At 48.3% G+C, this 27,768-nt stretch overlaps 1 protein-coding gene across 1 annotated transcript in view; it reads right to left on the bottom strand.

Moving 5' to 3' along the window:
- Positions 1 to 27,768, bottom strand: part of SLCO3A1 (solute carrier organic anion transporter family member 3A1) — a 123,765-nt gene that overhangs the window by 11,417 nt on the left and 84,580 nt on the right. Inside the window, exons 3-7 of the mRNA XM_032195139.1 lie at positions 17,435 to 17,533; positions 14,533 to 14,796; positions 6,518 to 6,682; positions 4,402 to 4,600; positions 3,333 to 3,471 (exon numbers count right to left, since the gene is read on the bottom strand). Of these exons, the coding sequence (XP_032051030.1) occupies positions 3,333 to 3,471; positions 4,402 to 4,600; positions 6,518 to 6,682; positions 14,533 to 14,796; positions 17,435 to 17,533 (866 nt within the window). The remainder of the gene's footprint in view (positions 1 to 3,332; positions 3,472 to 4,401; positions 4,601 to 6,517; positions 6,683 to 14,532; positions 14,797 to 17,434; positions 17,534 to 27,768) is intronic.

Genomic DNA, 27,768 nt, shown 5'->3' with positions numbered 1-27,768 from the left:
AGCCTTTCTGACACCAATCTCTTTCTTCTTACATAGGAGTCAAATGATTTTCTTCCACATAAGTGCACAGAGGGCAAGAGAGACTGCAGTGCAGAGCTCCAGGATCGCGGGAGTAGACATGTAGGTGCCTTTCTGGCTGGCAAGCAATCATTACCATAAAAAATTCCTGTGCTGTGAGTGAGAAGCTGCCACCTGAAGGCTTTGAGATGGTGACAATTAGCACAACTGCAGTGGTGTTTGCACAGCAATAGCAGTGCAGTAATTTGTAACTCCTGGCTCTTATTGCCATACATTGTTGGTGTCCAACCCGCCAGGACACGGCCCTGTAGATTAAACCACATCTAAACACATACCTGTACTGAAAAATCCTGGGATAAAATTTCCAGTGTGGCAAACGTGCACAACTGGCTGCTCATTTCTGCTTATTTCTAATGGGCTGTCATCAAAGAGCAAATGCCTGTTCCTGGCAATGGTGGGCCAGATTCTCCTCCTGTTGGTGTGGTTTTCTACCCGGTACAATAAACCACGGAGCAGGTCCCTACCTTCGGACCCTGAAACGTTGCCCCTCAATCTGCTTTTCCAACCACCTTGCACCGAGGTGCTATCCCAGAGCAATGCAAGTATTTTGTACCAGCTACATCCGCTCGCTTAGTGCTGTGCCTCAGCCTTACTTGGGAGATCTTTGATCTTTTATTACTGACATGCGATACAACTCACAGACATCAAACCCAGGAAACATCAAAGATGGACTTTTACCTTTGCCCCGTGGCAAGGCAACTTTTTGTTACCCATGCCAAATCGCTACAGATTCCCTTGTCTGCAACCCCACCACCACTCAACCACACATTTATTTTCCACTGCCTTGCAGCTTGCACACCCAGATTTTTTATGTTTTGTGCGTGTGTGAAGCTGCACAGGAGCAGAGTTTGCACCTTCAAGAGCATCCCAAGTTTGGGGTAATTATCTACACAAATTACCCACGTTTTTAATTATGTTTTTTTTTTTTTTTTTTTTTTTTTTTTTAAACCTTGGCTCTGACAGGAGAGGGACAAGCTGGTACTTCACTGCAAAGCCCTGAGATGCCAGCAATGTAATGCCGGGCTGGAATTCACGCACCTCCCGCCAAAAGAGAGATTAAGAAAAGCAACGGCACAAAACAAACAAGATGTACGGTCAAAGGCTTTGCACGCATGGGTCACTTTCGGGAATGGCTCAAAAGGGATTTTCCTGTGGGTGCCAGAGCTCTGCCTATCAGCCCCAGTACTCCTAAAGCTTTTTGGAAAGGTGCACCCCTGCAACCAGCTCGATAAGAGAGCACAAATGGAAAAGAAAAAAAACCTAACTGAGCTACACACTGCTTTTGGAAATTGTTCACAGAGGAAAAATGTAGAGAGGCAGTCAGAAACATCCAATGCACTAAAGTTAAATAAAGCATTCAGAGAATTTTATGTCCCAGTAAAAAGCAACCCTTGGCTCATCACGAGCATATAACATTCACAAGAACCTCTAGACAGGTCATTACCTGGATTATGGGTTTAAAACCTGGTTTGGAAATTTGGCTTTGCCTCAGGGCCATGACATGGCCAAACTGGTCCATAATTTTTGATAATGCCCTTTCCAGAGGATGCTACTGCTTCACTAATTTGTATTCAAAACGGTACTGCGAGAAACCACACAAACCAAAGCATCAAAAAGAACCCCAAGATGATGATGAAAGGAAAAGAAAGAATGAATGAGCAAGAGAGAGGGGAAAGGACAGAGAGGTTCTTGCTCAGAGGTTTGCTCTCATGGAGCGCGAGGTCAGGCAGCTGCTCGCTGAATGGACCAAGCTGAATTTTCATTCCTGTGCTCCTTCCAGAGGAGCCCAAGCTTTGCCCTGAGTCGCACAGCAAGGCGGTCGCTCCTGCACTCCAGACACGAACAACGCTGGTCGTACTCTTGCTAAGGGCTCGGCGAACTGGTGAGACACCACTCTGCGTGCTCTGTACAAGCTGGCTTCTTGTCAAAACGCTCACGTTGCTGCCCGAAGTGCTGGCTTGTCTCTTGTCGGGAGGTTGAGGGCAGGAGGTAACGTCTTTGCATGTACCACGGCCCAGGCCACAGGCTCGTGGGTCCCTTCTGGGGTTGCTGAGAGCACCGTGAATCCGTGGCACTTTCCTTTTTTTTTCAAAGGGCCGCCTTCAGCTTTGAGGCTGGAGTGGGAATTCGGGAGAGAAGAGGTTTCAGCAAGATGAGCTGGCTCCCGGGTCATCTGTACCGCGAGTCTGCACTTGTTAGCAGCGAGCTTGTGCCTCACTGCCTGGTGCTCGCAGGCGGTTTGTCTCTTCAGGGAGGGGAGGCAGGTTTGATGTCTCCTCAAAAAGGAAGGATGAAACCACAGAGGGATAACTGCACGCGGTGAGCGCTGATGTCCCTGAAGCTGCAAACGGTCACCACTACTGGGCTCACCTCCCTCAGGCTCCACACAACACGGTCACTGCGCCTGGCACGGCCCCAGCCAGGGAGCAGAGACAGCAGAAACCCTGCCAATTCCCCCCCACGGGAGCGACAGGCCTTCATTTGCAGTGTAACCCAGCAGGCATTAGCATTTCAGCAGTAAAAAATGGAAAAGCAGACTTTTAAGAATTCCTCGTCTTTACACAGAGATGGCTTGGTCTTGAAGAGCTTTCTAAAGGAATAAACTCTTAGAAATGGAGAACTGAAAAATGCAGAATGTCTTTAGAGGGAGTCTCTGTTCTCTTGACAACTGTTCTTGCCATTGCCTCAGAGAAAAGGAGTGAAAGAGAGAAGCAAGAGGAGTAGAAGGAAATCTTAAACAAGGGTGAATAAAATCAGGAGTTGGTCATATGTGTCTAGGAACCAGACTCGGGGAAAAAAGCAAGTAGAAAAGTAGAAAGGACTGGCCAGGGTGAACACTACCAGGTGGAGAACCAGGGAGACGGGGAGCAGCAGGAGAAAAGAGTTTTCCCCACAGTTTGGGCCAGCAAGCTCTTGCAGAAGATCAGGATTCTGTCAATGCACATACACAGATTTCCTCCTGTGCTGCTCTGCTTCAGTGCTGAGAAGAAAGACTGGAAAGGGGGATGACAAGGAGGAGGAGAACGAAGGGAAAACCCATCCTGCTTTATGAGTGCCCCTGGCACACTGCCGCCAGAGCCAGCGGGCATGAAGGCAACAGAGTGAGAAACATCAATGGCTCAGGACCAGAGACTTGGGGGCTTAACCACTGCTGACTGTAACTGAGTGACTCGACCAGATATGCACTACCCTCCCTCACTTGCTCTCACAGAGTCATTCCTACAGGTGAGAGATGCCAAGGAAAGGCTGTTTACCGTGCTGCTGCAGCCAGCAAAGCAGGCAGATAAGTAGGTGACCCCATCTGCACCACAGACTGGAGTGAAGGAATCGGTTTGGCATTCACAGTTGTTATTGCAGGGGGAATATGGGTCCAGAGATGAGGTTGGAGTTGAGCTGTAAGAGAAGCAGAAATAGAAATTAACAGGTAGTATAATGATACCAGCCAGCTTTTCCAATCAGTGCTGCACAAAGATGGCTTTGAAGGGAGGGTGAGTTAAGGCAAACAAATTACAAAAAGCAGTGGGCAGGCTATCAAGGTCCCAGCTTGAGGAAATCCAGGCTACAGTCTCTCCTGAGGACAGAAATGCCTTGGCCACCATCCCTCTGCAATAGGAAATCTAATGTGAAACTTGGGCTGCCTCGTCTTCTCAATGAGCAGCCCCAAGGAGACCCTAAGACATGCCCAGAGAGGTTGCTCTGTGTTTTTCTGGAGAAGTGAACAGCTGAGAGCCTGAAGTTTTCATCTTCATAAAAGTCACTACTGCATGCTGAGGAGCACCAGAAAAGAAAACAGGGAATAACTCTCCAAGTCCTGTGAATGCTACAGTGAACTGGGTACCTCGTTACTCCCATCAAAATGTGTTTGGAGCCATTCGTGCTCTCTCCGCCATATCCAAATTTCCATGTGTCAGTAACCTGGTTCTACAAATTCCCCTCAGGCACTCCAATAAACACACAAAGCAGCGTTATGTCCCTCACTGCCAGGAGAAACCAGCTGGCGTGGTGGACCGAGCGCTGTGTAGGTGGCCATGGGTTCAGAACTGGGTCTGGCACCTTTGATTCAGTTTGGCTGATTTTAGTAAAGCTCATTTGTCAGCTGCAGGCACTCAGCTCTCACATGTGGTATGAAGAGCCCCGAGAGTGAGAGCATTATTCGACGCTGCCCTCCTTAAACTGCTTGCTATATGGTTGCCCGTGGGCCAGCACTGCCTGAAGGCTGCTCATTGAAGACAATTACGTGGCACTTATATTGGCAAAGCTGAGAGAGATGTGCCCTTTGTTGGCTGGATGGAGGGGAGACCCTGAACCTCTCTGGGGACTTACTTGTTTCCATAGGGAACAGTAACCCCTGCCACGGGTCCCGTGTCACATCCCAGGAACAGGAAAGACACGTAGCAAGCTGTGGACACCAGGTTCACCAGCATGGCCATCCTGATGGCTCCCAGAGCAGAGAGGCTGAGCTTCTTCACCAAGAGGCCACCCAGGAATATGCCCAGACATGCACATGGGATTGCTGTCATCCCTGCAAGAGAAAAAAAACAGTTATCAGCAAGTGCAGGTAAGGGTCAGTGAACCACACTGCTACAGGCTTGTATTTCTCAGCAATCAGATCTGTGTGTTATTGTTGGGAAACCTTCTAATGGTCAACTACCGGAGCTGATATTCATTCACTCAGGCGTGTTCTTCTTAGCAGTCATCAATCAGGAGCCACAGAAGCGCTGACACCTGGCAGTGACTGAGTTAGAGCCCGTCTGGGATGGCAGACCAACTCACCGACCACCAGCCCGCTCCTCTCCTCGCCTCAGGCACTGCACAATTATATCCGTGCTGTTTTCTCCAGCCTTGTTTTAGGACACGGACTGGGGCTGCTCCACACAGAGGGATGTATACTTACCGCTGGAGGAGCCACAATTTTCTTCTAGTTTTCATCCATATTTTAGGAGGATGCCAAAATGGCCAAGGGTGGCCCGCCTTAACCTAAACAACAGCATCTTTAATACGTCGTGTGACAGCTGGCAGCCAGAAAAGTCACAAATATTCCGAGGTGTCTGGAAGCTTTGGGTGAACCCCACTTGGTATACTTCAAAGCAGTCTGATTTTCAGAGATTAGGCAATAGTTGCATTTGAAAATGCTAAGCCTCCCTTACAGAATCTCCTTAAACTGCGAGATGCAAAATCACTGCCAGAAGTGACTCACTTTCCAGGCACAGAGAGGCATTATCACACTGAACGTGTCTGGGTTCACTTTAATCCCTGTGCTGCCAGTTGCACTCCAAACCTCACCTTCCCAAGCTAAGCTCAGAAGTGCATCCAAATCCTCACATTTCTGGACTCCCACAAAAGCCACCTGGGAAATCTGGCAGCAACGCTGCTTAAATTAAACAAGTTGTGAGGATGGTGGAAGTATCAAAGTCTCCTACACCCTGCTCGGTCAGAGGCAGGACGTGCTCTGGCTCACGGTGTTTCCCTCTTTGCTGGCTGGCCAGCTGGCCACACACGCTGACCAGCCAGACACCCTCCTTCAAACAGCACAGTGGTTGTCCTTCTTCCATTGGGCCAATATTGAAGTTGCTTTCCTTTGCCAAGCCTTTAATTTTCAGGAAAATTACAAGAACCTGACATCTCGGAGACCTCTGCCCTTCTGTAAAACCCATTAAAATCCACCAGCAAGTTTTGCGTCGCCGGTGGAGGCAAGATTGACTGCACGAGGTTGTTTCTTTTGGAAAACTGGGCCCAAACCAGAAGATATCACTGAGTTCGATGGGAAAATAAGTAACTGTCAGGAGAGCAGCTTGCAAGTTTTTTATTTCGATATTAAGATTCATCCATTTCACGATGTCTCAGTTTTTGACAGGTCACTGCCAGATGCCCATCTGGTGAGCTGTGGGTGCAGATCAGCCAAGATCAACCCGCAGATATTTCAGATGGGTGCTGCTGAGAGAATGGCTGTCACAAACGAATTGCTAGACTGCTTGGAAATGAGCAGCAGGAGAAAATAAATGAAGATCCTGCCTATGCATGAGTATCTTGACAGAGAATGAATGAATGTCGAGAAATGAAGAGTACATGGGAAACAGCAGCAGCATAGCATGGTCAGAGAGAAGGGGTTTTTGAAGCTGTTTCAGCTGATGATTGCAGTCCTCTCATTTTCAGTACAAGAGGAAAGGAGGGGACTAACAGGAGAAACTGGAGAAAACTGGAATACCTGAACCAGGACATAAGTAGCTAGATGGGCAGCCCTGTAGCTTGGCAGGTAATTGTGCCAACGGCCCAGTTTGGTTAGGATTTTTGCTGAACTTCAGGGCCATCACATCTTTGGATGCTGGGCAAGTTACCTTCTGACCAGCCTTATCAGCAAGCTTGGTTGCAGCTACCAGTCATGCTGAATATTTCAGTGCCTTTGGATGCTGGAGGCTCGGCGGTCCCTGTGGTTACTCACCCAGCAGCTGGTTGGCAGACGAGGTGGTGAGGTTGAACTGCTGCTCCAGGTACTTTCCCAGAAAGGCAGCAAAGCCCGCCACCACGGCAATCTCCATGCAGGCTGCCAGGATGATGCAGGTGAAGACAGGATTGGAGAGCAAGTGCTTTGTTACTTTGGGGATCACTAGAAGAGAGGAAAAAGGGAGAGGTGTTATCGTGCAGGCTCTGCTCGAGGTGCTGAAGGTGCCTTGCTACTCTCCTGAGGACAAACTCATGGTATTAGGGCTAAATTTCCACTCTACACAGAGAAACTGGTCGAAAAGTGGCAACACCAGATGAAACAAACCCCACAGTGTCATCTAAAGTACCAGGAGGTGCAAAGAGAAGTCATCTGTCATTATTCCTAAAGGTTAAGGATGATTTTGAAATTTTGAAGGATCAGTATTTTCCAGCATTGCTCTTGTTTCCCTTGAAGGGACGTCAGTCAGAGCCTGATATTCTCTTTTTCCTTCACCTCTCCCTGCCTGTTCCCCATGAACAATACCAAGTCAGCTGATAAGTGCCATGAGTGTACGTAGTACCCACATTCTTTCAAGCTTTCAGACACAAGCTAATCCAAGCTCACATTTGGCCCTTCCTTTTCCTGCCATCCAGGTTTGCCTCAGTTTTTAATTCCCACCTAACACTGTCTTCCACGCCAGCATCTTCTTGCAGCACATTTGTGTGCAAGCTGAAATTCTCTTCTCTGGCCCAGGGGCACTCATGAGCATGAAGGATCCCACACCTAGGCCAGGCAGATTAGCCTGGGTGTTCCCACAAACCTGAGCTTGAGCAGCTGAACGACACCTTGTGCCTAGCCCCTACCAGCCTCGGTGGCTGCAGGGGTAGCAGGGGACGTGCTGAGCTCCTCATTGTGTAACACACACACACACACACCCCTGCTTTAGTTTCATGATCCCTTGCTCTTCCCTCCTGCATCACTAGTGTCCTGAGCCCTCTTCCAAGCTCGTCTCTATTTCCGATAAGGAAACACAAGTTACCTTACAAAGGGAAATTTGGCTAATGAATCAGATAGCACATTTTCTACTTCAGTGAACATTTTAATTATTGCCGAGATAACACAGCTTGAAGAGGATAGCATAGCAGTACAGGAGAGAGCCTTGCTTTGTCTCAATACCTGATGACTAATTTCTCCCTGAATTAAATGTGAAAATCATTAAGTTTGAAAATTACCCTGCTGAAGTGTAGTGAAGCCTCAATGGGCCCCTATTTGCATTTTGAAAATCCATTCCCCACCCACCTCTGGTGTACCAGGGTCTGCCAGATGACAGATTTCTCTGGTGTGGCTTCTATTTTCCCTTAGGGCTTTTTTTGGTGTGAAATCTAATTGCACTGGCCTCAGCAAGAAAATGCACAGCTCTTTGTCAAGGCTCTGCTTGGGTCCCCACGGTTCTTTCTTTGGGAGAAAAAAAAAAGGTTATAATTAGGTTTGATCTAACCTTTCTGGAAGGGACCACTCCACAGTTTCTGGTCTCTTTACATCACAAATGTTTTTTCGTGCTGTATAAAATTCTTGCTTCCTGAGGATTTGCTGAACATAATGAAGGTGCAGGAGGCACAGCACTTTTTAGTGGGAAAGGACTTATTAAAAAACAAAACAAAACAAAAAATTACAGGGAAGAAGAAGTCTGGGAGATTCAGACGTGGACAGATCTCAGAAGCTACCTGCTGCCTCCTTCAGTTCTTTGGGGGCCACCCGCAGAACTTCCCCTCCTTGCCAGGAAAAGAAGGGAAAAAGCAAAGGTGGACTTGGCAGAGCTGAGCTCGGAAAGCCATATTTAAGGTATTACTGCCTGTTGTGCCTCTGGAGTTCAATCTGTACAAGATTAATGGATTCCTTGAGATGTAGCTTTGTGCCAATTCAAATGTAAAGACACAGAAGTCTCTCTGTAACTTCACCCACCAAATAATAACACTGACAGCCTGTCTTTTGCAAGATGGAGTTAAAGATCATGGACATTTGTTGCTGAAGGTTGCACGGCCAGTACCAAATCTTCATGCATTACAAAGTGAAAACCAATCCCTCATACATGCTGGAGGAGAGGAAGGGTTTTGCAGTCCCTGCAGCATCTCACACGAGTGAGAAGGCTGCTGCGACTGCCTTGCCTGGCAGTAAGTCCCACCACTTTGTCACCGGTCATCCTCTCTGTGCATCTGGGCGTGAGGTTTCGGGGACAAGTTTGTCCTTTTCTGCACATCTGACCAGTGCATAACGCAACGGGGCTCTGTACCAGCTATATAATAGGGTGTAACACAAAACCCAGTGCAAAGAGCACAACAGCAAAGGAGGAAATGCCTGGCAGCCTCCACCATCTTCTCTCAGCATGGGCCAACTCATTCCCTTTTATTTTCTAAGGAAAATGACAAGAGGCTCCCCAAAGAAATGAATATCCTTTCATCTTGCTACTGCCACCCGCTGTACACCTGCTGCTGCCTTATCTGTCTCAGTTCTTGGGGTGAAATACCTCTGGGAACAAGATTAAAAGTCAGCAGTGAAGTTTAAAAACCTCTCCCTAGACTGGAGTGACGTACATTCAGCTGTCTGGCATATGGTGCTGGGTAGGAAGGGGGAATGGAAGATGTCTGGTGGGGGACAGGAAAGCCCCAGGAGCACAAGAGCTGAGCGTGGTGCTCCTTCCCTGGAGCTGATCCCAGTGGAAGTGATGATAAACGTTACCTTGCGCCTTGCTGACTCAATCAGGATTTAGATGCGTGCTCCAGCCCAAAAGGTTAGCCGCATGCTTCGTAGCAGCATTTTGGAGCTACAAATCTGATGTTGAAGTCCACTCATTGAATGGAAAAAGGGAAAGGACTTTGGGATTCAAAATAGTATTGGAAGTCTTCATGGAGAACCCGCTAGCTGTATCAGACAAGGCACAGGGAGGCTTGCCCTCCCATGGTCAGAAGGATTAGCTCATTTAACATCCTCATCCCAACACACCAGATATGTCACAGAAACAACAATACACTGAGAAGAAGTAGAAACTTTATCACCCTCTCCTCCTGCTCAAGTAGCTAAAGCCTTCAGCACTGGTCATAGGATGTTCAGGTTGGAAGGGACCTGGGAGGATGCCCCACAGCTCTCTGACGCCCCTGCTAATCCCTCACCGTCACACCTTTTACCACCCTCAGCAACACCATGCCAAGCACCAGCAGTTCGAGCTGAGGTTGTCGAGCATCCCCTCCTGCTGACGGGCCAGCTGTGGGTGACAGACCACGGGCTCGGCGAGCAAATGCACTTATGTACACCAAGTAGCTTTGATTTGTCACTAAACATCGGGGAGTACCGGGGATAATTGGCAACCTCATTACATGAGGTTTAACTACTCTCCAGAAACGACAAACTATAATCATCATGTTGGTGCTTGAAATGAATTGTTTGGAGCATTACAATCACCAAGGCCCCTTTTTCCAGTTGGAGCACCCTACAGAGACATGTTTTCAATTTGCAGTAAAGATGAGGAACACAGAAAGCAAAGTAATAAATTAGAGGGAGGTTTACAGCCCAGTCCACCTAGGACAGTGGGATGGGAGAAAGACAAAATTTAGCATTGATCCAAAATACTACTTTCTAACAGCAACGTAGGCAAGTCTCAAATTTGAATAATAATAATAAACAAAACAAAAACAAAAGGCAAGATCTGCAGCTTGCTTGAGGAATAAGGGATGAAGAAAAGAGTGAAGGCAGCAAGAAGAAAATACCTCCTGGAAAGAGGAAGCTTCTGTAATAGGGAGAGAGAAGATGGGAAAAGGCAAGAGGCACTAGAGATAATTCAAGTGAGCTTAATATACGAAAGTTCATAAAATAAATAACAAAAAAAGGTATGAAGGAAAAGGATGACACCCATGTCAAACAGGCTTCTTGGGCAGTGGGTTCCTGTAGTCTATTGTCCTGCCCCCAGCAACAGCACCAACCTGATGTAGAGCATTTCATGGTCACCTGCCTCCCCTTCCTTACAATTAGGACTTCTCAGCAAGCCTTTTAGGTGTTGGTAAGGAACCAAGGTCTTGGGACCAACAGATCTGGGCCAACGACTCGCCTCTACGGCCATACAGCTGGAGCCCTCTCCAAAAGGTTGTCACTGGGACACGTTAGAGCTGTAAATTTGAAACTCCTTGTGGGACCTGCTAATCCTGCTCAATTCCATGAATGCCCACAGAGGGATACAGGCTGGGACCCGTGCACAGCTGGGAGCTTCTGGCCCAGCACTGCCTGTCTGCCCGGAGAGCACTCGTGGGGTCAGGGAGCCAGGACCCAGGGGAGCTCTCTCGAGGTACTCAGCAGATCGCACAGAGAGCAGGAAGGAACCGAACAGAAGACAAGACAGCTGTCAGCTGTACATCTCAGCTCTCCTACGCTCTTGGAAATGAAGCTGGGTGGAAAGCAAAATGTTTCCAAATTGAGGGAATTTGCAGTTTTGAAATTCATTTAATTCCGCAGTGGGTTTGCTTTTAATTCCTTGTGAATGAGTTTCTATCTCCAAACCTGAAGGATTCCATATCAATTTCAATCCCGTGCCATTTTTTCATATCTCTCGCTAGACAGACGTAATGAATTTCTGGTTTAAATAATTACAAAACAAAATGCATTTAGAGCGGAATGCTTCGGGAGAGTTAAAGAAAAAGCCAAGGAAGCATTTTGAAACCAAATTTCATCAGCGCTGACCACTTGAATTCAACAAAAGTAATGTTTTCATAGGGAAAAATGGTTCTGACAGAGCATTTCCAAGCACGTCCCGGAGCAGGTGGTGGGTTAGAGGCAGCGTGTTGATGTGGAGCAAGGGGCAGATGCGTGGCAGACACGAGCAGAGGGCACAGGTGCCCTGACAGAGCCGAACGTCATCTCCGGCCCCAAATAGCAGAGAGGTCCCCAGGGCAGAGCAGAGGTGTGAAAGCAGAGCCGTGCCCCCGGGACAGCAAGGACTGCTGCAGCCCACGCCTGAATTGCTTTTGTGGACCACACGAAGAACGCTGGATGAGAACAACCCTGCCAGGCTGCCAGCTGGGAGCAAAGATCAATGGCAGCATTTATCCACCCTCTCCCTGCTATTAATCCTTTGCTTTCCTGTGCTCCCAAATGCTTTTGTGTTGCTTAACTGAAACACTGATCACAGAAAATGGTGCAGCATTCGTTCTCCAGTTTGGTGATGGTTAGCACCTCCCAGGACTGTCCCCGGGCTTTCCTGAGGACAGCCAGGGGGACAAAGGGACTGCCCTGGGCTCAGCCTCCTTCCCCAGCTCTCTGGGGGCACAGAAGAGCTGCCCCAGCCAGCACATCCTACCTGCAGCACGGTGCATGGTTTTCATTGCAAGTTTGAAGCTCTTCTTAAAGATGCTTGGTTTCACATCGTGAAAATACCCCACAAAAAGAAATGCTATGGCTTCCCTAAAGCTGGCTCCTCCTTTCCATTTAGGCCTTGGTAGAGATGAAAAAGACTTTCCAACACTTCGAGAAGGTTGTTCCTGTATTAGTCACAGCTCTTCTGTGTGCTAAGGCTAGAGAAAGCCAAGGAATCTCACCCAGCCTTACGTCTCACTGTCTCTCAGCAAACATTGTAGTGTCTCAGGCATCCTCCCATGTGCCAGACATGCCTTGTCACTAGCTGACAGCCATGACCCAGCTGGGAGCACGTCTCCAAATTACACTACCCCCCTTCTCTCCTGCCACGTCTAGTCACTTGTAGCAGTCACTGAGAGATGTGAATTCTTTTTTTCTTCAACAGCCAAAAAGGACCTTCAGTTTAGCCTCCAAGAATGCCCTGTTGATTCAACATGTTCACACAAAGTCCAGAGGAAGAACTTTTCCTTCCCATAACTAAGCACAAGAGATGGACAATCCCACACCTCCATGCAGGCATGGACTTATGCCCCATACACACCTGTCCAGGACTGAGCTGCAGTAACAACAGATATGAAAAAGGTCTTGGAGTTACTGGCCTCACAATTCCTGATGAACGTTTCCACCCACAAACCCACGTACAGGTACATTCTCTGCTGTTCAGCTCCACAAATGCATGCAAACCCTAAAGCCCATGATAGGACAGAACTTGTGACTACACGTACACATTTATATTTTTAACCTCTGTATGCAATTATCTCTTCTTTTTAATCCTAAGGAAAAGAATTAACAGGTGTAGCTTTCCCCAAAGGAAACCTTATACAGCCAACAAATGGATTAAGGATATTAGGTCCTACCATGCAGGAATGCACATATATTTTCCAGCTGCTGGCAGAATAATGCATACACACAGCAAGATTCAAGCCATCACCTTAAACACTACTCATCAGAAGTGAGAGAAGCATGTTTGTCTTCCCTTGTGGGGTCTGGTCACCTCCTCCAGGCAGGCACTTCAGCAAATACGACTCCTGACCACGTTCTGACTGCGACAACAGTGCCAAGGGACTTGAAAGGAGATGGCAGCTACCAACACCATGTCATCTGTGACAGCCGCAAAGGCGTGACTAAAAAGGTCGTTCCCTGTCTTATTTGATGCGATGTAAATTGTACTTCAAAGTCCATCTACAAAGAGACTTCTGGAGCTCACTGATCCGAAGTGGGATTTACCTGCAATGAGAAGACTAACGTGGAGGACTGTAGTGCCTCCTGATGCAATCAGTACTTTGAAGCATATGGAAGTGACACTTACATTTCTGTACTTCAACAAGCAATAGATGCTGTGGCACCCCCCCTCTACTGGCCTCTTGGTGTGCAAAAACCTCAGCTTGCTTAGCACCACCCCCAGGCAGAACTGACACCCTTCCTTGCAGCAAGGACATGCCATATATTATTCCTCTCTACAAAAATGCAAAAATGTCTAGTGCCCACTCCAAAAACTAAGCAGCCAGAAACAGATGCTCCAGTGAGTCGCCAACAAAAGCCACAGAATCATCCAGATGGACGTACCATTGAAAAAGCCCATTTCCCAAACCTGCGAAAATCCTTGCAACAAGGACAAGAGGATCACAAAATTCATTTTCCTGGCACATTTTCAAACAATGTATCCTTTTACCTTCCTTTCTTTTGAATTTTCTCATCAAGTCAAAGTTTCACATCTTTGACCTTCCCTTAATGAACAACCACATCAACTATTCAAACCATTTTTATATTTAAAGAAAACATTTTTTCCCCAAAGCCTCTTTTTTCCCCTCCCTCATGTACCTCGTTCAACTCCCAATTAGGGTGACTGCACAGGGAGTAAGTGATTTTGTCCTCATTTATCAAAATGTATTAGGCAATAATGAAACCTGCTCTGCCACTGTGACAGAGAGTGGGAAGCAACCACCAGGACTACAGAACCACCCTCTTGGATGAAAGACTTTCTGGTGCAGAGTACGGAAAGGATACAAACCCACACTCCTGCAAAATGCCAGGTCGTTAGCTGGCCTTAATTAGATCCAGGCCCCTTGACATCACTGCAGGACACGATGTAGGGTTTTCTATTCCGAACTGCTTCAAGCTATTTTCTGCCATTTGGGCTGGTATCTCTCTCTTCCCCATCCCAGTTTAAGAGCTGTGTTGGTAAAGCACTTGTTGCCTTGTATCTGGGATTGCAGTAGCCCTGCTGCAGCCCCAGTGCTGGGAGCTCCCCGTCCCTTTGAAGCAGCCGTGCAGGCTCGCTCTCCGTTTCAGGAGGCAGAGGGAAGCAGGACAGTAGACTGGAGAGAAGTTCACAAACTGCTTAGGCAACTGCGTTCCCCTTCATTTTTATCAACCCTACAGGACTATCACGGATTTCAGAAGCTTTGTAGTTTAAAAAAAAATAAATCTTTCAAGTGGAACAAAGTCTCTCTTTAAAACGAGGACAATGCCAGAGATAATTAGAAGCTAGGGACTGAAATCTCAGGACACTAGGTTTGTATTTTTTTTTCTGGGTAGAGGTAGGTAGCCCGAATCAGAGACCAATTATAAATCCCGCCAGATGCTAGCCTGTCGCTGACTCTCACAGAGAACGTGACAAGAGGGCAGTGCCTCACCTCGCAGCTGCTGGAAGCAGGTCGTGCTGTTCTCCGCGTCCAGCGGGTGCCGCAGGACCCCGTTGCTCGGCTTGGCCCTCTCGTAGTCCCTCTCGGGAAGCATGGCCTGCTCGCTCTCCCCGGCGTGCTCCGGCCGCGGGGGCAAGGACTGTGGGAACCCAAACATCGGCAGGGACGAGAAGAAGAGTAAGGCACCGCAGAGCAGGAAGCCTCCCCACCACGCACCGATCCACCGAGGGTCGTCCGGAGTGATGTCCAGCTTACCTGCAAGAGGGCACAGGTGTAAGTGGCAGGGCTGCGTGGAGGGAACTCAAGGGGTTAATGGTCCTGTAGGTTAGAAATCAATTTTTGGGGGCTCTGTTGGCTGGTGAGGGGCTACAGATCATCCCACACCCCTCTCCTGTGAGCCACCAGCACATACGGACCTTCTCCTGTAAGAGGTCCTTAGGATAAGCAACCCTTCACTTGTCTATCCTGATGGCATGTCCAGCTTCTGCAGCACCCTGAAATCAGGGCTTCTCTCCAGTGTCTTCGGTCCTGCCAGCTCCAGGATGCTGCTGTGTACAAACCAGTGTCACCTCTGCTGGCACCAAGGTTTTGGGCATCACCAGCCCAGCGTGTCAAACGTGCAGAGGAAATAAACCCTCAGTGGCCTCTCCAAAAGCTGGCAGCTGTGGACGTGGTCTGTGAGGGAAATGGTTGATGGATAAGGGACGTTTGGGCTTTTTGGGCACCTGTGACTGTAAGGAGGGTGAAACACTCCTGAACACTGGTGAAAGAAACCCACTCACTGCAGCAAATTGGCCCAGAAATGTGGAGATATCAGAGAAGGAAGAAAAGCAGAGTAAAAAACGAGTATCCTACAGGCTGCCACTCAGCAGAGATAAGGAAAAGGGAGGCACTGGAGTCAATTCGGGGGAATAAAAATAAGCAGCAGGAGAGAAGAAATTGTATTCCCAACAGCAACCTCGCTGCCACAGCCACTAAGTGTGCTGGCGGAGGGTGCCCAGCACTGGGAGCTGTGTCCTGGGGGAGACCGGGCCCCACATGGCTGGAGGAACAAGCTGCCCCATCACGATGTCTGTCTGGTTACAGCCACTCTGAAAAATCCGTCTCAAGTGAGGCAATCAAGTTGTCTCTCTCGCAAAGACAGAAGGAAACTCTTTTCTCCTTAGGGAAAATAACGCGTAGCTCTCAAATATATATAAAGTTTGAAATATAGTGTTCTGGGAGGATTGAATTCTTCGGCTGTTATTTCCTCCTGCCTGAAGTGCATTTTTTCAGGCTCTTGGGAACACAGCCACAAGAAGAGCCATATAAACAAAGGTCTTCCTCACATCCCCATCCTATAACAAGCCCTGCATGGCAGGCAGTGCAGCAGCTGCCCTGGCACCCTACACCTCTGGTCTGGAACAGGGAGTGGGATCAGGCTCACCCCCTGGAGCTCAGTCTCCTCGCACTGCCCCAAGCTGCAAGGCAGAGCCAGCTGAAGGCTGAATCTTTTTCTGGTAACAAAAGAGACTGTGGCCACGCGTGCCCCAGACTTCAACAAAGGACCATGGCCAAAGGCAGCTGGACCTGCCCCTGGAAAGTGCTGTACCCTCCCTGTACCCTGACGGGCCCTATAACTTTTCACCAGCATCTTGCACTGATAGTACCAACGGCAGGTGTCCAAAAAGTGCACAAGACTCAAGCCAACGTATTCCTGGTGTTACTCCTGCTTCTTGCAGTTTGTGGCGTAGGGACTTTATAAGATAGATTTGGTGGCTTTTCCATTTGCTCTTCTATAATCTCATGCAGTTGTCTTTCAACCCACTTGCAAACTTTTAATGCTCTGTGGTGAGGAGTTCCACAGCTTCACCTACTGGACAAGGAATGTCTTCTTCTGCATATTCGTATTTCAGAGTGAATTATACCTAATGATCAAATGCGTAGCAGGATTCAAGCAAGCTCCTCTGCCTACAGAATCATACGAGTCTTTGGCATAGGTGTGCAAGGTGTAAGAAGGGGCCATGCCTCTCTGACCAAGACATAGCTAAAAGTTTCAGCCATCCAAAAACTAAAAGACTTCTGCTCATTCCATATTTTTACGATTTCTTCACCTGCCACATACATGTAAGACCAAGAAAGGCCAGCAGCACTTTTCCAGATTCTCACAATTCTTTTCTGACCGCTGCAAGGCTAAACTTCATCCAAACGCATCCTGTGAAGATGTATTTGCAATATCATAAAACTGGAGCACACCCTCACAGGTGACAACACGAAGTCTTAGGTTTGCAGCCTACAGCCAGAGGGCTTGGGGAGCAGCGGAGAAAAGCCTGTTACACATTGCCCTCTAATGGCAAAGAGGGCACAGTGCAGGTAGCAATAAAAATTTGCACATTTTTCTTAACGAATAAAAACAATTTGCCAACAACTTGCTTTAATCGAAGGGCAGAGTCAAAGTGAGCAATAATTAACACTGCTTTGGGAAAAAACAACAATGCTCTGAGACTGAACTTGGTCATTTTCAGACAGTGCTGGTGTGGGTCTGATGGGTGGGCATCCCCTGGAGTGCCTGGCTGTCCCTCCCAGGTCCCGGAGATGGCAGATCTCCAGGTTTCATCCCTTGTTCTGGACACAGCCCCCCTAGCATGACTCTACCTATGCTGCCCTGTGTGCTCTGCCACAGTGATATTTTAATTTTTTAGCCACTACAAACCTGTTGCTTATGGGGATGAAGTTGAAAATAGTTGAATTCTAGTCAAAAAGTAAATAAAAAACCAAAAACCTCTAAAAATTATATACATACATAAGGGGCACTCAAGATGAAATGAGAAGCAGCATCCTACTTGCACACATCAACGTTGTCACGCTGATACATCAATACACTTGATTTTAAACAAATCCCCTTTCTCCTTACTTGTGTCAATGAAGACAGCATCCACGTAGATTTTGGTACAGAAGGAGCCCAAGATAAATCCACAGGCTGGCCCAAATACCAGCATCGTAAACAGGATCCCTACAAGGAGAGAGAAAATAGAAAATTAGTATTTGGCTCAGATTATTCCTTGCAAGTCGTTCTGCTTGGCTCCTACGAGACGGCATTGCCCTACTAACACCAAATAGATACAGATATGTCTCTGTGTCGAGTGCTTCAGACAAAAGGGCACCCCAATGCTTTTTGCTTTTCCACAGCCTTTCAGGAAAAAGAATAGATGAAGCTGTGATAATGCTGAAGGATTTCTATTGAGCTGGGAAGACTGTGGCCATACACTGTGCTCTGGTTGTCTGGCCACTCTGAAGGATGTCTTACTCGAGGTAAAGCGGACCCGTATTCCCTCCACAATGAAGGGACTTTTGCTACCCCCAGCTGAATCTGGGATATTTGCAGAATTTAGATCCAACGAATCTATGAAATCGTGAGTTGTCACAGACTGATGGATGAAGTCCCTTTAGAGAGGTAGGAGCCCCCATTCAAACCCGTGAAAGCCTTCTCCCTAGTATGTATCACGTAGCAAATATTCCCCGAGACACACGGCTACTCAGACCTCTCCTGCAGACTCCCTCCTCCTGCGAAACCTGCAGGAAATTGCCAAAGCAATGCCAGGCAGAGAGCTCTCGTGAGACAACGACTTACTTCTTTAATACAATATTTAGAACCATTTATTCCCACTCCCATTTTGGCCCTGCAGCAGGCACGCCGCAGGCACGCCGCCAGCTCTCAGCCATCCCGGGCGGAACGGCAGCGGGACACGAGGATAATCCAGAGACAGCAGCAGCAGAGATAACACAAAGCAGTTGTAAATTAGACAACGGGAGCATATTTAGCGCCTTCACGTGGGACGGACAAACAACAAGTCCCTGCGGAGCCTTGTAAGAGGCTTTCTGAAGGAATCACCAGCAAGGCTGAACAGCACAGAGAGGAGCTGCATGTGTGATGAGGACAGCACGGCCAGGGACGTGTTGGCCTGTGGTGGTAAGGCCATGTCTTGCTCACCTAGGACCCATAAAGCCTCCCCTGGGAGACCCCAGGTGCTGTGAAGCACCTTGTGGGATGTGAAGGAGAGCAGGGGAAGGGCTTTCTGCCCTGTGCCCACCCAGCACCATCGCCCTCTTTCCCAGGGCTACAAAACTTCCCGTGGCACTTATAAAACATCCACGGCGCATTTTTTTGGTCACTAGATGGCATCGGTGTCTGTCACTCGCCCACCAGCAGCGCTGGCACTGAGGTTGTAGTGGAAGAGTTTAGTTTTAACAGAGTTATCTGGCAGGGGAACGGCCACGGCTGTTACCCTAATGGCACTCCGGCAATTCAACCCCTGTTGGGCTGAAGAGGGACGGAGGTTTGTCTGGGGATGGTTTCCAAACCACAGGCAGAGCTGTCAGACCACGTGTATATAAAGAAAAACACTACCAAAACTTGTTTCATGGGGCAATAGGTGAGACAAACACACACACAAACACAAAATCCTTCAAAATAAACAAACAAAAACTGGGGAATATTTTCCCTTTTTCCAAAGCAGAAAGAAGTGGAGGCCTTTTGCCTGTGATCCATCAGCAGCAGGGAGATGCAAGCACGGGCAGTGAGCTCAAACAAAAAGCCGACTGCAGGAGAGCTGCCAGATGCAGGCACACACACACGTCTGTGCCCCTTTTCCCAAGGCTCCCCCTGCAATGGGTGAATGCTGCTCCTCCTCGAGCAATTTGTTTTGCATAGCTAACAGCCCCTTCAAAACAGAGCCATGTCCTCAGCTCCTAAAGCACCACCTTTTATATCCTGGCAGCTGAAATCCAGAAGGCATCACTCTGAAATGTTCTCGCTAGAGGGCAATGTGGGATAGGGCAGGAAGCTGAGGAGCTGAGACCTTACAGTAAGGTATTAAATTAACATTCACCTCTAGGGTAGGTGCAGGAAATGCTTGTGTTAATTGTGTTTTTACTTTTTCTACATTTTGTCCTAAAAGCAGGTAAACAGCAGACTCTCCCCATGCCCTTTTTGGTATCCTCTTTCAAGATACCAACAAAACCCTTTGACTGCAGAATTGTACACTTTGTCTCATGAATTGAACAGATCCTGGAAAAAAAACAAGGCATGGGCTGTCACAATCGATAGCCTGGGGCCTGGAGAGATCTGGATGATGTTCAAGGGTCAGCAGAGCACACCACTGGGCACAAGAAGTAGGCACTGAGGCAATGTGGATCCTACCTGTGGTTGAACATGTACGTGGAATTCAGCGCTCGAGAGGAAATTACCCAAATTAGAATTAGCTTAAGACATCCTTCCTCTTCCGAGAAATTCTGCATGATTGCTCATCACCACCGTTATTAGGAAAACACTTTCCATGTCAACTGCCTGACCACACAACCATGAAGCTGCTTCGTTAGAGAAGCTCGAGTAAAACCTCTTCTCCCAGCCCTGGGGTTGCTGCTAAGGATGAAGATGTCTTAAGCTTGTGGATGGCTTTAACACCACTTGCTAGGGCTTTTCCCATCTTTCCCTCTAACTTTTTATTCAATCAGCCTGATTCAGCACAGGTGGATGCTAAAGAACACCAATACCAGGAGCAAACAGATCCAAGATCTAATCCTGGCTCCATTACAGCCTCTTGCAGAAATCCCACTGATGGCAACAAAGCTGGCCATCAGTGCAGGATACTCCAGCCTCTTCCCTTTCATTCATAGCTTAAAATTCAGAGCTCACACTCAGAGCCATCACTCAGAGCTGCACATTTGGTAACAAACATAATCGAGAGAAGGGAAAACAAAGCGAGAAGTGCCAGATCCAGCAGTGCTCTGCAAATACACACCTCCTGCTCTGCACGGCAGGCTGCCCCTCTTCCAGGGGGGCTGTGCTTCATCCTGCACCCGACATCACAAGGATGAGCAGGGCATGTTCCCAGGGTAGCACTATACAAACTACTAGAAAGAAAGATGAGAAAGGTTTCTCCTTTGTGCAGTTTTTTTTTTTTTTTTTTTTTAAATTTTAATTCTTTCCACATTATGACAATTCTTAAAAATGCTAAAGAGCTGAGGATTGAAACTAACAAACTGGCTTTGGGACAATTCAAAGTTTCCTTTGGTAACTCAAAAATACTTAATTTCATCTTGGTTCCTTTTAAAGCACAATTATGTTTTATTTTGAAAAAGCTCATCATTTTCAGCTTTCCTGTTCTATCCCTTTCTGCCACTCCCGTTGCCCTTGGAAAAGTCAGGCTGAAAAAAAAAAAGGAAAGAAAACCAGGCTGGACTGAGGAATTAGAATAATTTTCCTCCCCCTTTTTATCTAATGGAACAATTTGCCAAATTCTACTTTGTCCTGTCAACTACCAGACATTTTCCAGGGGCTGAGGAAAGGGCAGGGACAGAGGGAAGAATTTGATCTGACATTTCGTGATGGGACTTTATCACTTCTTAGTGAATAAGGCCCAGGACTGCTAATGCAGTTCTCCATTAGAGCAAAAGGAGAGAGCAACAGCAGGTGCGGCTACATCTGTGGAAAGAGATGTGCACAGAGATGCTCCATCAGTCATGCAGAGTTACAAGTTACAAAGCCAGGGATAAGGGAAGTCAATATTTCAGTAATAAGGAGCTATCCCCTGGCGATCCAGGTTGCTTTCCAGCAGCAGTAGGATCCCCAAACACTACCAAACTCTTGCTGTCCACATCAAGTCGATCTCTGTAAAGAATTACTCGGGGACAGTGACTCCCAGCAGAAAACTCCTGGCTGGAAATAAGACATTGAAGGAGATGCAGCAAGACTTGCCAGCCACGGGTTAGGAAAAAAATGCATGTTTTTTTTTTCTCTCTCTTTTTTTTTTTTTTTAACATGAAACCCTGAAGCAAAATGGTCAAAACTCTGGGTATGGGTTTCTTTTATAAAGGAACTAAAGTAGTTTGTGATGGGATTTAGTGACTAGTGGTAGAGATGTTGGACGTGGAGGTAGAAAGTAAAGTAGCCTTGTTAGCTGTCATCTTGTCCCATCTCTCATTCCTTTTAAGCCCGGATATGAAGTGCTGCCATTATCTGCCACGTGCTTTGCCCAGTAACAGACCATGTAGCGATGACTAACAGCAGGATACGTGTTTCTGCCTTACTCCACACAACATTTAGATACGAGCTAAAGCTTGCTTCAAGAACATACGCAAATCCAGCACGTTAGCTTCAAAGAAACTGACCCAGAGCAGATGCTAAAACAAGGTTTATCCCCAGGGTAGCCAAAGGCTTCTGTCCTTCTCCACCTTGCTATCAAACTGGTACAAAACTCAAATCTCTCAGCCACAAGTCAGCACCACTTCCAGGTTACACGTTGGCTCTGGGTTTGCCCAGCCAGCAAAGTGTGGCTAAAGCAGCTCTGTGCACCATGCAAACAGCCTGAGCCCAAGGGCTGTCAACCTTCCCGGCCTTACAAAGCTGCAGGCTGAGATGCAGTTGAGAAGCACTCACTTTGGAGAACCAGGGGACAGGAAAAAGGTTGGGAGGTGATGCTGTGAAATGACAACCTTTCCCCAGCACGCCCAGCTGTAGGATGTAGCTGAATTACAGCGTCTGTTGCCCCCTCAATTCTTTTCAAAGCCCTCCTGTCAGAAGAGCCCTGCTGTCAGTCCCAAGAGCCAGTGTCAGCAAGAGGAGTCATGCTTCAACCGTTCCCAAAGCGAGGATTTTATTTAGTGCTGAGAGGAAGGACATTTGTTCGTGATGCACTCTGGAAGAGCTCGGTTGCGAAGTCCCTGTGCAGAGCAACTCTCTGCCAACTGAGCCCCTGGAAATCACTACGAGAAGGTGCGTGTGCAGACACTGCACTGCTCCACTCCTCTCCTCCCAGGTCGGTAGGCAGTCAAGCTGGATGTCTTTGAGCACCAGGGAGTTAAATCACCTCTTTGACGTGCCTTGAAATGGTGGCAAAGCAGTGGTGCTTCCAAACCGATCCATAAAGCCAGCAGAGCCTGGATGGCTCAGCCCCCTCACCCCCCAGGAACAGCTGCTCTGTCGAGGAACGGGGTTTCGAGGGAAGCACGCAGCCTTTGGAAAAAAATCAAAATGTACAAGCGTGATTTTTGACTCCACCAAATTCCTTCACAACCGTTCGCCTCGCTGTGCAAATCACTCGGACACGAAGTGGGCAAAACAAGCTCAGTTTGAGGGATGCGGGAAGCTCCCTCCGCTGCAGAGCCGGTGTCCTCACTGCACCCAGTAACTGCATCCCCGAGGGAGCGAGCAGCACAACGCGATCTCCATTGAAGACGACAGTGACCAGATGGCTCAGCGACAGTCACCAAGTGGACATAGGGGGCAGGCAGAGGAGGGCAGGGCACACACACACACACTCGTGCTGCCGTGGCCCTGCGGGTGCTGGTGACACGAGGAGGTGTCGCGCTGCGGGTGGCGGCCCCGGCCAGCTGCCGCGGCCTCCTGCCCTCCGCAGGAGCGAGCTCTGTCTGAAGCACAGAGGGAATAGTTTTGCAGAGCACGAGATAATCGCAAAACCCTGCTTGTCCCACATTTCCCGGCTGCGTGGAGGACGGGGCAGGCCCCTGAGAAGGGATTACGGGAGCACAGCTCGTGTGCTGTCCTTAAAGGGACACCGCTGCCCTGGTGATGGCAGGCAACGCTGGGCCAGCTGCAAAAGCTGCATCCCCCTGAGCACGAATTAATGGCCCTCAAGTGCTTTGAGATGGGCTTTGCTGTGGGCAGAGCTACCATCACTTTCAGTGGGCTTTCTGTCACTTCCATCAGCTGTTGTAACCTCAAAAACACACACTGTGGGTACGGGGTCGGCTGTATCCTAACCAGATGGCTTCTTCCTGCGGCACCGCAGCCACCGTGGCGCAGGGATTCCTGCAGCAACACCCTCAGCCTTTCCTTTTCTTCCCTGCTTTCCTGGGGACACCTTTCCTCGTTTACCATGGACAAACACCATTTTTCCTGCCACTCAGCTCCTGGTGTGCACCAGCGGCCGCCCACCTCCTTCTCAGGCCTGCTCCCTGGCCCCGCTGTGGCCTCATGGAGGAAACGTGACCGGCGGCGTTTGGATCTGTTCGGCTTCCTCGCTGCGGCCACTGAGGCAAAGGGAAGGCTCAGACAATCCTGGCAGATGTTTCCAAGAGCCTGCAGCTGATGAGGGGCAACTTTGGATAACTCACTTTAACGTCAAGGCTGTTCTGATAGGGATCAGAGTGGATCCAGCCCCCTATTGGTATCAGATGAAATGGGGAGGGGGAGAAGCCAGCTCTCTCTGTGTAGGAGCACACAGATTTTTTTATTAGCTTTGTCCCCAGCCTTCATGGGCTCAAAACTAGTAGCCCCTCAGCTGTGGGCATCTCTTGAGGGCTGCTCAGTGATGCCTGTGACTGGGAGAGATGTCCTGGTGCTGCCGAGGTTCCCAACAGCCTGAACTCCCTGCTCAGCCCTGGCCTTTGATGGACTTCTCCCATTTCTGTGGGGCTGCTTGCGATGGGAACCCCTTGCAGGGGTTCAGTATTTGAGTGCCCTGCTTTTAGCCAGTGAAGTAAGTAATTGCCTAGTTTGAAAATCAGACAGCTTTGGACATCTTCTGTCAGCTTCGTCCCCTCCTCTCCTATCAAAGCTTTCTTCTTTCCAGCAATTTACCAAATCACTGCCTGGTGAGGAAGGCAGCCTATAAAATCAGCTCCAGCTTCACAAGGATTTTTATTTTAATGCAAGCTACTCACCGCTTTATGGAAATGCTGCGGAATGACTTATTTGCCCCTGTATTTAATAAGCCTTAATGGCTGTATTTAAAGCTGGCCGGAGTTTTCCTTTACTTGTCAAGAGGCAGGGAAAAGTGCATCTGCGCTACAAGGATAACAAACTTCTAATGTGATCCTTCCAGAGCTGCAGAGAGCTCATAGTGGCCTTCCTCACCTGCTGTAAAACACTGCTTAACTCCTCAGCACGGCCCTTTGTTCTGGCCTATATTTAGCATTCAGATGTTAATCCCTAAAGAGGTTGCTAGGACGTGAAGGTACATTACAGAGGTTTCTCCCCAGACTACCAGTGTCCCTTGAAATATCGATTTCCAACAGAATTCAGGATTTCTTCGAGGAGATGTCTGCTGCCTTTGAGATGGAATCTCATTCCTACAAGCAGGTATTTTGCCAGGTGAACTACCCTGCATTTTCAATCATCACCAAGCCTGAAGTTTGTTTTATCAGCAAATCCCTGTCCCCAGCACTATCAAGGCTCCATCTGAAAGTATCAATGTCATACGGCCAGCTGACAGTCCCTGGGGATCCCGACACACACACACGATGTTTGCAGAGCGGCACAAAAAAGTGGTTGGACCTCTGCATTAGGAGCACAAGCTCGGAGCCCAGCCCTGAATTTTCCATCATAACGTGGAGCACTTCTGCCTGCTCAAAACCCCTATTTGCTGGCTTCTGCTCCTCATTCTGATAAACACAGAAGTAACAAAAAGCCAAGCAAATAAACAAAAACCAGCCCAGATCCCTATTCTATTTGTTCTGGCCTTTGGGTCGTTGGTTTGCCCAGCTACTGAAACAGGATCACCACCAAGATTGCAGAGGAAAAAACACTGCAAGGACAAAAGCTCTGCAATCCCCAAAATTCATTTGCTTGCAAAATAGAAATTAAATAGTCAGGCTGTGAGCTCTGAAAGGAAAACTATGGGGATGCTCCCACTACAAAGTCTTAGGATTACTTCAGTCCCTACCAGCTGGCACTGGGTGCTAACTATTCCCCTCTCCTGAGCAGTTTTCCTCCTTAGGCAGCGGAGGGACTGCTTGCTGCAATTCTTCCCTTGCTGATGGGAAGCTGGAGAAGAAATTTGCTTATGCTAATCAATCCCTGGCACGCCTCACACCAGACACTAATCCACGAGCAATCTCCATCAGTCTCTGCATATTTAACTAAGGCAGCGAACACTCGTGGAGGATTATGAACGCAGTGCTATTGTTGTAGCGGTGTTTTCCTATCTAAGCAGCAATTGCTCAGACGCTCTGTCTCCTAATATTTACATCCACTGCACACGCAGGCAACCTGCAGAATCACTGGAGTCCATGCTGGACCTGGCCAGACCCTGCACCGTGATTTAATAGATGTCCCTGCACTGTACAATGCTGGCTCCATTACCCTCTGTCAAAATGCTTATGTTCATGGGGGTTATTTATAAAGTACCATCCTTTAAGGTATAAATACTGCCTTATGCTTGTAAAACGTGCGCTTCTTCCTCCAGACTACTCACAGGTAGTCTGCACGTGCATTGCCAGAGATTACAGACTGGGGGCTGGCTTGAGCAAGCCTTTTGAAAAGGCTTTTGGTGGCCCCATTTTCCATCTCCTTCTGCCAGAATCAAACCCACACTGAGTCCACTCAGGTGCATCACTGACTTCAGTACTCCTGCTCTCCCAATGCAAAAAAGACAATGCTAAACACTCTTTAGCATCTCTGAAGTGTAAGGAGAAGTCAGCTGCTCCACCTACCCATCTGGCTCCGTTCTTGTCCCCAAAATTTGCTCCTCACCACATGTTCAGAAGAAGCCAACTCAGCTGAAGCGAGTGTGAGGATGTATCTAACTATAGCACACACATCCACGGCCAGCTCTGCACCCCGTGCACCATCCCCAGACGCAGATTCCACACCTTTGACGTACCGTGCAAACACGCCAGCCGCAGCCGTGGGCTCGAATGAAAGATTTCCACATTTCAAGCAAGTTTCGCTGTGCTAATTACCTTGGGAAGCAGCCACCAAATAGACTCCGAAAGAAGTGTGCTTGGATGCCAAGTACACTCTGAAGGGTTTAAGTCACATGCCTTGGAGCTGTGTTCATCTCCTCCCAGCCGTTAAACACAAACACCTGCTTCACCAAATCTGTGGTGCTGCTTTAGCTAAAGAAGGCCAGATTTCCTCGTGTTATTTCACAGGAACTGTGCCAGCAGGAGGTTAGAATGGAAACGCACTTCCAGGGCACATTTCCCTCTCTACAGGGCTGTAATTCTCTGAGTTTGCTGACTGATTTCTCATTTAACACCAAGTGGTTTTGATCCTACGTAGGGATACATTAGGAAACTGCACAGTGTCCTTCCCATCCCTCGCTGCCCTGCTGGGGCAAGCTGTCTAACCCACCTGTGGGCACAGCCTGTGTTTGTGACATGGGGACGTGGCTCCGGGATGTTTTTATCTCCATCACTTGAATTCCATAAAAGCCAGCACCTCTTATCCTCCTTACTCATTAGAATACGCTAGGAAAAAAATAAAAACCAAGATCACACCACTGAGAGTCACACACTGAGAGCAAATCTCTGAGCCTGAAAAATCTGAATTTTGGCATTTGTCAGTTTGGAGGTTGGCACAACACCTCCTTCCTTTTTTATTTATTTTTTTTAAGCTGTGCACAGAGTTCAGCACAGATACATCAGTTGGAGGATAAGGCTGCCAAGACTGCCTTCCTCCCACTTTCACCTTCGGCTTTGGGGTATCCCTTCCCATCCCACACACCTTAGATGAGAAAACAGCAAGTCGGCCTTTCTAGCTGAAGCTTTATGTCAATACTGACAGCTTGCTGCTTTCCTAAGCAATGATGCAGTCAGGAAGAAAAGTTCAGCTCCATTTCTTCCCTATTGGATCTATTCTGTGCCAACCTCCCTGTTTGAAAGGCTTTTCCCTGCAAAAGTCCCCAGTCTTCCTTCCTATGCTGCACGACTTGAAGGCAGAAGGGCAAGCACGGGTAAGCCCCAAACCCCTGCAACAAGGAGAGGCCTGGGAATCACCTACAAGGGAGCTGCTGCGAATGCAGAGCTGATAACAGTTATCAGTACCAGCCATTTAAGAAAGGCTGCGCTTTTCTCTGCAAAGTAGATTTAATCGGCTCCAGTAATGGCTGAGCCATCAGGAAGGAAAGGAAATTAAAAACAAAACTTCTGTTGTTCTGCTTCCTCACATTGTGAATGCCAGCAGAAAAAGTATTTGCTCCTGACAATAGTCATTCTTTGCACGGACCCAAACCTCGCTGAAGTTTATAGGAACTCTCCCCCTGACCTCAGCTGGCTTTGGATCAAATCCATCGTTCACTCGACGGGGAGGAAGGATGGCCAGGCACTTTGGGTGCCCCGGGCACTCCTGCTAGGGAGCAGCCGTGGCTGATGGCAGGTAGTGGTTGGGATCCTGGTGCCTCTTTCCACCCACCTCCTGCCTTTGAGGTCCCTTGTTACAGAAGGAAGCCATCCATGGATGTTACCACGTGCCACGCGCTGCCGTGGCTCCAGACGTGCTTTCTG

The sequence above is a fragment of the Aythya fuligula genome, chromosome 11 (assembly GCF_009819795.1).
Source record: "Aythya fuligula isolate bAytFul2 chromosome 11, bAytFul2.pri, whole genome shotgun sequence".
Lineage (NCBI taxonomy): Eukaryota > Metazoa > Chordata > Aves > Anseriformes > Anatidae > Aythya > Aythya fuligula.
Note: the sequence above shows the minus strand (reverse complement) of the source record. Positions and strands in the feature narration are given on the sequence as shown.